General features: G+C 31.9%; 1 protein-coding gene across 3 annotated transcripts in view; it reads right to left on the bottom strand.

Annotated features, from left to right (window-relative positions):
- Window positions 1-457: 457 nt before the first annotated feature.
- The window catches only part of LOC148607304 (Na(+)/citrate cotransporter-like), a 63,332-nt gene continuing 53,567 nt past the window's right edge, over window positions 458-10,222 (bottom strand). For 2 of the 3 annotated variants that reach the window (XM_088545510.1, XM_088545511.1), the window contains 7 exons: window positions 9,533-9,637; window positions 9,053-9,156; window positions 8,121-8,150; window positions 5,167-5,330; window positions 4,594-4,755; window positions 4,073-4,216; window positions 458-3,579 (listed from right to left, as the gene is read on the bottom strand). In XM_088545510.1, coding sequence (XP_088401636.1) covers window positions 3,406-3,579; window positions 4,073-4,216; window positions 4,594-4,755; window positions 5,167-5,330; window positions 8,121-8,150; window positions 9,053-9,156; window positions 9,533-9,637 — 883 coding nt within the window. In that variant the 3' untranslated portion in view covers window positions 458-3,405. The remainder of the gene's footprint in view (window positions 3,580-4,072; window positions 4,217-4,593; window positions 4,756-5,166; window positions 5,331-8,120; window positions 8,151-9,052; window positions 9,157-9,532; window positions 9,638-10,222) is intronic. The other variant, XM_088545512.1, reaches the window with a different exon arrangement.

Here is a 10,222-nt window from a genome sequence, read left to right as displayed (position 1 = left end):
GGGAACATTAGGAATGATGATAGTTAAATGGAATATTGGGAATGGTGATAGTTAAATGGAATATTGGGAATGGTGATAGTTAAAAGTTAACGTTATGTACATGGTTCTTTTGTTTGTAATCAACGAACCTAGTATGTGGCGTTTGAGTTGTTCGTAAGATATGTAATGTTTTTTTTCAGATGCTGCTAAAACGTGATTATTGCATTTGTTACCATTCTCTGTCATTCCAACCTTTTTCGTCTGAATACAAAAATACTAATCATATACAATGTAAATTGCAAATTTTGATGTGCTCTACACGTTTCTGAACTATTTCGTCGTTTTTCTCTTATTTCAATTTCAATAGGAACATACATCGACGAGATGTTATATGTTGATTTTCAATCCTTTTTGTATACAAAATGCATGACGTCTCTACTTTAGGTTGGTAAAGGCATAGAATAAGAACACAGATAGATAAGCTATAATCTACTTGTTTATTCCAGTGATTGTAACACATAACACAGTCAATCTAATTAAAATAAAACACCTAAGTTGTTCCATTCAGTCGCTTTATGTAGTATCCAACGACACTCAGTTCTACTCTCTATTATGACGATCTTATAACATCATGGAGTTTTCTCCTTTAAAACCCATGGAAACTGAAATATGATTGACTGACAGAAATGTATCTTAGACTGAACGTAGAATAGAGTTTGTTAGACTTTATGTATTGACCGGGTGACCGAAAGGAACAATTAGCAAGTTCAATTTTAGTTGTATTGTACATAACAGTAAATAGCTTATATACAAAACAAAACAATTATTGTACTAATTATACACTTATAAACTTATAAATGATCCCTTGCTCTTAGTTAAAACAGAAGTTTGGTAAGAAAAACAACAACTAAAGGATTTTATTTTCAGTAACTAAAAACGATCTTTGAGATAGTTTTGTAAATATTTATGAAGGGTACTGAGATGTGTATTAACTTTTGAAGCTTCCAGGGAGGAATGAATTATTATGCAAATAAATAAATGAATATAAAGAACAGAAAAAAAAAATGAAGCATGAGTATGAAAAAAGAATACAAAAATATATAGCGAAATATTTTTCTATGTTTTGTCTGAACGGTGATAATTAAAAGTCTTAGGTAATTTAATTACCACCTAATTTAAAAAAAAATGATAAAATAATTAGATTGATTGTGAACAACTGTACAATATATTATTCATCAACACTTAACCCTTCCTTTACATTATTGAATAGGTACATGTACATAAGTACTGCGCTGGAAACTATGAGGAAAAAACTCTAGAAAACACTTTGAACCCGTCAGAATAAAAACTTAAAAAGACAAGACAGTCTTTAGCTCTATTATTGCATTTTAGAAATGTCCAGTAGTTATATGCAAAATTTACCATGATAAGTATATTTTGGAAGATGGAAATCATAACTTAATTAGTTAGGAGTCCATATGCCATTTGGATATTACATTTTGTATATCAAACGAACCTAACATTCCTGAAAATAATGTTGGTATTGCGAGAAAAAAAATGCCATCACGATACTAATTCTACTACTAGGCAAATGTTGAAAGAATATGCATTATATACTGTTTTACTATGCAATGCATTTAACAAGTAATACCAGACAAAACAAGTAAAAGACGAAAAAATATGCCACTAGTACAAATATATTTTAAAATAAAACAATGAAAATAAAAATACAAGTAAACTACAAAACCACAATCACCAGTCCTTGCAAAAGCACCAAATATGGCCTCCTACCAGAAAAAAAAGAATTAAAATGAATATACGTTTGTACAAGCTTATTATCATATCGAACATTATGAGCTGAGGTGCAACAATTGAATGTACAGGAATATGAACAATAAATCACGATCATTTCGTTGTATTTCATGTCCTGATACTTGCAGTTTCACTCAATGTTTTCTTTTAAAGAGGTAGACCTAGGGCAAGGGACACAACTCTTAAAAATCATTGGAATGTTTGTATTCAGCAATTTACATCAATCTCATGTAAGCATAAAAGAAACAGTTTTGATTTCATTCTGATTCAAGAGGAAGCTTGATAGGCTTTGATGAATTGAATATGATTCAAACATCGATTTCAATAGTTATGTCCCCTACCCTAGGTCTACCTCCTTAAGTATTGAGCTGTTAGTCATTTGTTACAATGTATTTTTTGTCCTGCTTGTTGTTTAAATTTTGACATTAGCCCCTTAAACTAAAATAGAAGGTGATACCATCCTATCGGTCTATCGACCGAGGAAGCAAAATCTCTCTTTCTCCATAAATAAAACACACCCAGGTTGCAGGAACTTGGGAGCTCATTACTTTCTATCTCAGTACTAAAACGTATAAATAGGTCATTTACAAACAATATTACAAAGCATGTATAAAAATATAGATATGTTGTATACGTCATAAGCAAATCCCATAACCTCTATATCACAGCAAAACTTAGTTCAAGCTTTTACAATGCTTTTTACAAAAAAAGTCTTGGAATTCCTTTCACCCGGAGATTCACGTCGTAAACATGTACAAATCATAAGCATAAAACCCCTGTTCCTCCTGTAACAGTTCATTGTCGTTAATTTCAATGTTAACTCATTCCTGTATCGGTTCGCAAAGTCTTTACTTGCATCTAGCTACTGAATTTGTTAGGCTTGCAACTAACTACCGAAGCTGATATAGGTATTTGCTTTGTTAGCAACTAACTACTGAAGTTCATATGGGTATTTGTTTGAAATAACCATGGTATTAAGAACGGAACGGAATATTAAAACTATATGTGTATTTATCAATTTTAAATAAAGCTAGTCCACGCCGGCAAAGTTAATTAAAACGTTAACGTCAAATCCACTAAACTAATCATTCGGAAGATTATATAATGCTGTTTTTTTCTCTGAGTGATAAATTACATAAGATGACAAAATGTGTTGTAAGTCTCGTACTTGTTTCAAGATCAAAACCATAAAACTGACCTTTAAATTCTATCATTTGGACACCAAATCTTTTTAACCCTCAATAAGCCACCAAATTTTATGCTTCATGCCATTTGATACATTTCACATGCCACAAAAATGTCCCGAATGAGCACGGGTTCTCGATCACCAGGCGAGATATACATACTGTTTATACAGTGAAGTCTATCTTAACCAACACCCTTTTGACTGTGTAATTTGATCTAAATACACTGAAATTGATTAACGTTTAAGTGTCTTGTTTAGACAGTTTTTGTTAATTCAGGATTCTGCTGAAACAGGATACACTGTGTTTGTACTAATGGAATAAAATGAATAAAATAATATTCCTGTTGTAATATAGGACCAGTTAAGAAAATTTAAGCATAGTAGAAAATATTCTATTTCAATGCCAATTATATCTACATCTAATACATTTAACCCACAAGAGTTTTATTGACCACCGTTGTTATGGCTGTACCATTGATAGCAGCGCTTGTTACAAACTCCTGTGGAAAGTTACTGAGCCCTAAGAAAGGTGCTATATATAAACTAAATGCCACATTCATTATTAGTACTGTAACAATGTTTACTACCACGCCCCCTTTAAACTGCAAAAAAAAAAGATAATAATTTGTACAATATGCCATATTAATTAAATACAAAGAAAGGTAACTCAAACTTAAATACGCAAATGAAGTTAAAGGTTTCTTAATGAGTGAAAGTTTAATATCGCAAAATATCAACTACAATAAAAGTGAAATGTCCATTAAAACGATGACCTAATGAATCAAACAAATTAAAAACCCCAAGAACCAAGACATGTGATAAAAATCACGATACCCATAAATTAAATTCCCATTTTACAGTTTGTCGCTTTAGTAAACAGTATTCGACTATTTTCAATATTTCTTCTTGAAACAGTACAATTGCATTTAAACACATCAAATGCTAAATTTCTTAGAGCAGCAGTGAGTTGTTTTTTTTTTTTCACAACGATATTGCTAGGTGCCAGATTGTTGATCAATTTAGTAATGTTTGTATATATTTTATCTTGCTGTGGGATAGTTTGCTAATTCGCGTGCAATACAAAAAGGAGCTTACCATATCAGAAACACTGAGGTACCCAGTTGTAAATACTATGGCGTTAGGTGGCGTTCCTACCGGAAGAAGAAAAGCGAATGATGCACTGAGAGTTACAGGAACCATGAAGAACAGAGGATGTACATGCATGGATGGCTGTATGGCCTAAAAAGAAAAGAAACTTCATAAACAATTACAATCAATAAGATGGAGTCATATCATAATATGAGGCAGGTGACGGTCATTATTTTGCTGGCAATCACTATTTGAAATCAAAAGTCAAAAGTTTTGGTTAGGTCGAGATAAATATATTTCATTGCTGAAATGCTGGCGTAGTTTATCTTGACTGAGAGCATCAGTGAAATACCAAAGCCCCAAATCAACATCTTATCAAAAGAGTTAAACATTTTTTTTAACTGATCTGACTGTACCATGTGGCTACCATGAATATTGAAATTATGTGCATTACCTTGATTGAAGTAAGCATTTGTCTGTTTAAAAGTGATACATCGTGTATAACAAGAATGTTAAAAAAAACTTACTAATGAAAATACTATAGGTACAAATATAGATGTAGTTGCTGCGTTACTGGTTATATTGGTGATTGCAGCAACAACATAGGTCAGTATAAGGACTGTAACCCATGGCGGTAAAGAAGACATTCCTGATAGAGATTCTCCGATTGCATTAGATAATCCAGAAGCCTATAATAAAACAATGAAATGAATTTAATTTGATATTTTAGATGTCTACCATAAACAATACAACTAAATTCATTTGAACATATGCATCTAGAGGGAGTAATCAAGGGAACCAAGGTTATAGCGGTAATCAAAAGAATGTAATCCAGGGACAAAGACCAGACTTTGAAAACAGACATGCACAACAAAGAACATAAAGTAACTAAATAATACATACAAAGTAACAAAAGTAAATTAGCAACTCGGACTCCACTAAAAACTGGACTACAATAAACATATCAATTACACAATGGAATAAGGGAGCAGTTCAAACGCATTTAGTTCTAATGTTGCTGATGAGAGGCTACTCATAGAAACGTGTACAGCATATCGGAATTTGCAATAAATATGATCGATATTTTTGTATTAACATACCTTACACGCATCTGCCAGTGCAAAACCCCCACCCATCAGGAGTATCACACCCCATGATAACTTTTCATGTACAACTCTCCAGTTCAGCAGAGGTATATACTCATTCTTATGAGGCTCATCAACTTCTACATTAACGTCTTCATTATTCATTGCGTCTTCCTGAACTGAATATATAATTCAATTAAATTAGTTTCTTTACATTTCGAATCAAAATTTTACATTAGATAAAGTGTTGCATCTGGCGTTTGTTTAGTATGAGAAAGACGATGCTATATAGCATGGCTTAAACATTAAATGTGAAAAGTCCAAAACCTATATCGTTTTTTTTTTCATTTTTATTAATTATGTATAATCATTTTTGTACTTTGCATAGAACGTGTTATTGCATATATCTCTTGGCATAAAAACGTATTGATGTACACTTATGATAGAAATCATTTGCTGCTGCTTAGAGCAAGTCATAGTCATTTCGAAGGAATAATTGTTGTATTGATGGTTTGCAAAACATGACTGAAAATTAAAACAGCGTCAACGCAAAATGCATAAGACCGACAGTGGGTGGCGAATGGCAAACCGTATATTAAGAAAAAATAATCTGTTTTATATCATGAATGTATCCCTTTTCAAAATTGAATGTTGATTTTTGACTAACGTCAAAGGTTTAAGGGAAATATATTACATAGAAAGCATTGAGATTCATTGAATAAAATTCAGTGGGATGAAATTTGCCATGTCAATTTATCCATATCAAAGGAACTACCCGGTTTCTGAATGAACAGTCTCTTAAAAACCCGAGAGATAACAAATCATATTCAAATATTTAAAACAGGCACCACAAGCATGCTGTGCAATACCTTACCATCCACGATATATGCTATTGACACCCTCAAGCTCCGAAACAGCTTCTGACATTCGAAATTCACCCTAGACGCTGCAGCCATTCCTTTTAGAACATGTAAGAACCTTGCAATGTCGGTATAAATTGAATGACTTTACGCGACGTCATCCGAGTGTCAAACGACGTTTGATTTGAATAATCGAAAATTTCGAAAGGCATGTCTGCAGCGGTTAGTAAGAGATGAACCGAACAACTGTCGCTGTCTGAAGCTTGTGACACCCTGTCATACTATATAAAATGCAGCTACATGTATGAATAAAACTACCTCAAAGTATACGGTCATTTATGAAGCATAAGTGTTCGGTTTCCCAAAAACTTGAAAACTTTTTATTATTATTTTATTATATTTTTATTATAATATTTCGTGAGTAACGATATCACAATAAGATTTCCTATTATGGTGTTATTACTTACGATTGACTTTACACTATTAATTTGTTTTGTGAAATCGACCACCCAAGCGAATGCTTATTATGGTAATTCTTCTGCTATAAGAAAGTGTAATAATAACAGGCAAAATATAGCATTTTCTCTTAAGCTTTTAAGCACATTGTCATCAGGACAATCTGAAAATAACGCCTACGTGCAATTAAGGCTATATGAATTAAATTGTTGGAACTGACGATGTTTGATATAAAACCTTTCTAATATGAGGAGATTTTTATTGAAAGAGTAATCAAGGGAACCAAGGTTCTAGCGGTAATCAAAGGAATGTAATCCAGGGACAAAGACCAGAAATGGAAAACAGACATACACAACAAAGAACATAAAGTAACTAAAATCATACATACAAAGTAACAAAGGCAAATGAGCAACTCGGACTCCACTAAAAACTGGGAGCATGGACAAGGTGCACCGATAGGTGCTTTTCTAGAAACACCCGCCGAGTTGCTCATAAAAAGTTGAAATTATGCTAGCAAAAACGAGTTAGCTCCTTTAAAAAAAACTGGAGTACGTTCAACTGACTTTTTCATGTCCAAAAGAAGAAATATTATATAATAACTTTGGTTAAATTCAATAGTTTTAGGCATTCTATAATTGTATTAATAATGAAATACTGTAAAAATAATTTAATTCGTGGATACTAATTTTCGTGGATTCGAGAAGAAAACAATTTCGTGGATTCTTGAATTCGTGGTTTGGATGTTTTCAGTGTACATATCAATGGAAATCTCCTTTTCGTCGGGAACCAACATTCGTGATTTGGCTTACACACGAAATCCACGAAAATTGGTACCCCACGAACAATAGTACTTTCACAGTATGTGATCTATTGGATGATTACTTGATAAAAGCTACTAAAACTTTGGTACATACGGGTCCATTCAATAATTGTAATAATCAACAAGGTTCCCGTTCTCTTGTTATGTAAAGAAATAACTGTCAATGAAACATTTCATCATGTAGTTTGAGCTGCATACATGTATATGCTCTAGTAAAATTTTGGCTCGCCCAACAACAATGCACCAGTCAAATCGCAAATGGTAAAAAACAAAATTCAGAATGCATCAGATAAAGTTATCAATACAGGCCGACAAAACAGCAATTATACTTTTATAAGCTGTTGCCGATTACTCAAACTCTCTATAAGCCCAAACAAAAAATGTTAGTATGGATGTACTAATATGAATGTAGTTAAGGGTAAGTGTTTGTAAGAATCAGGCAAAATAGGAAAACATCAGAAACATGCAAATCAAAAACCCGCCGATATAAGTTCACTCAGTGATGCTTTCTGTAATTGAAAAGAGCGTTATTTGTTCTCTGCAACACTGGATTAGCTCAGAAATTATTTAGTAAAATAGCAGAAAAAATATGATTTTTACAGAGTTATCTGCCCTTGAAGTGTTTATTTCAAGAACATCTCAATGAAATTATAATTTAATCTACTAAAATGATATGGAAAATTTTGTCTTTTTTAGCTTGATTTTGATGGAGCAAATAGTCAAATTAAACTTTCAAAACGGTGTTTTTATACAATGTTTCACCCACTGCCTGATTCTTACAGAAACTAACACTTAACGACTAAAATGAAAACTTCTTGTGGTGTGACAAGTACCTAGTCCTCTGCCACATCCGCAAACTAAACCTGTTAGATAAATAGTTTAAAATGTAACAAATCTGTGAATAAGTTTTATGAACGATTTGATTTGCTGACGGAAGTGGACCTAGGTTAAGGTGCATAACTCTTACAAATTATTGATACTTTTATGTTAACCATTGTATCATATTCTCATGTAAGCATCTGAGTAATTAAGATATATTTCATAATTTTTCAAATGAATGCACGACAAGCTTTCATTAAATAGAATATGAAACAAACATATATCTGACTTTAAGAGGTCCATTAGCCTAGGTCTCCCTCCTTAACGTATTATTGTGTTCATCTTATTTGATAAAAAATAGGCAAATTAGAACAATTAGTAAATTAGAAATATATAATTGTTTCTTAACTCTCAACAAAATATTTTTTTTCATCAAATTAATTATTTAACACATATTTATTTTTTTTTACACAAGTCATGAAAATGAGAGCATGTTATTTCGTCCTGTTTGAACACAAATTATTAAGACATCACTAAATCACAACTAAAACCGTGAATTGTCATCACGGGCCTGTCCCGTTCGAACAGGCAAATGTTCAGATGACATATATGTAAGCATATTAGAAAATCAAATCTCGTTTGGTTTTCAAAATAGTATATAGTAAATTAAGAACTTTTTTTTGGGGAAGGATCAATTTACGTAAATACTAAATTTGCAGAAATATTTCTTCACGTACATTATGTGTTATTAGAAATAGGATATATATATATATCTTCAAAACACCCCCCCCCCCCCAAGAAAAAAAAAGAAAATTGAAAACCAACAAAACAAAACAAATTCCTTTAAAAAATACGAAGAAGAAAAAAGAACAATAACAAAAAAAAAAAAAAACCCCAAAAAAACCCATACAAAATGGACAATTCTGTATGATGCAATAAGCCTTACCTTGAAGTACAGGCTTTCTTCTTCTGCAGAATCCTGGTGGTTGCGACGGCAACACAAACAATAAAACTGACATCAGAATTGCAGCAACGGAATCTCTTATAAATCTGGAGACAAACAGTAAAAAAGAATAAATATATGAAGAAAAAAAACACCATGCTCGCTCTTGAATTACTAAAAAAGAAATGTTACATGTACATAAAAGACGAAGTATGTTAATACAAAGATAATACCAAGAAAGATTTAAACAAAATCAAGTTCAGCTGTCCTGATTTCATCAACAAGCGTTGAAAGCACCTGTCATTTTAGCAAGTTTAATGTGTTTTCTCGTATTGCATCAAATGTAAACACTGTATTGTTTTCAAAACTTTCCAGGCACTGCGTTATATAGTACTTTATTTTCAAGATAGAGATTGACATTATTAGCCGCGATGAATATAGTCTTAACAATAACAACATCATAATACTTAAACAAAATCCTACTTTGGAGGAAATAATGCACCCCATCCCGGAACAAACTGTGGATTTCTTGTTATCCAAAGAACTGCCAGGGTAACGAAATCTGCAAGCACTAGCTTCTCGGCAAATCTAAAATATCATTAGCATACGCTATATTCAATTTTCTCAAATATTCAATTAAAAAATATCAAATATCTTTCCCTTTTTTTCATTTGTGTTGTATGCATGAGATATTTGAATTCCTGATTTAATCGTTCTACAAATTCTAGATTTTTCCAGTAACCGAATTAAATTATTTCACAATTCGTAATAATAACCTTTTTTTTAAATGTGTATGCATTTTAATTGAATATTATCACAGGCAACAGATTGTATAAAACAAACATCAATGAAACAATTGTTACATTAAATGGGTTGAAGTTAATGTATAACCAAACACAATATAGACTAAGATTGGAACCAGTTGATAACGTACTAAAATATCTTCCTGCAATAGATCTACAATTTTTGCTGTTTTTTTTTTCTGAATGGAATTAACTCCTAGTTATCCACAGGTTTGAGGCGTAGTACATGAAAATTGTTTATACTACTGCGTCCTATGTTCTTGAAATAAACGATGTAGACAATCATGATGTTTAATTTTATCATACCATTTAAAATATTATAAATATAATATTTATATATTATATACTCAACGGAATTTTATTGAACTAG

Source organism: Perna viridis, chromosome 9, assembly GCF_037379345.1.
Source record: "Perna viridis isolate PV_CMFRI_1.1 ecotype Kerala chromosome 9, ASM3737934v1, whole genome shotgun sequence".
In the NCBI taxonomy this organism is placed as follows: Eukaryota; Metazoa; Mollusca; class Bivalvia; order Mytilida; family Mytilidae; genus Perna; species Perna viridis.
This window is presented reverse-complemented; position numbering and strand designations above follow the sequence as displayed.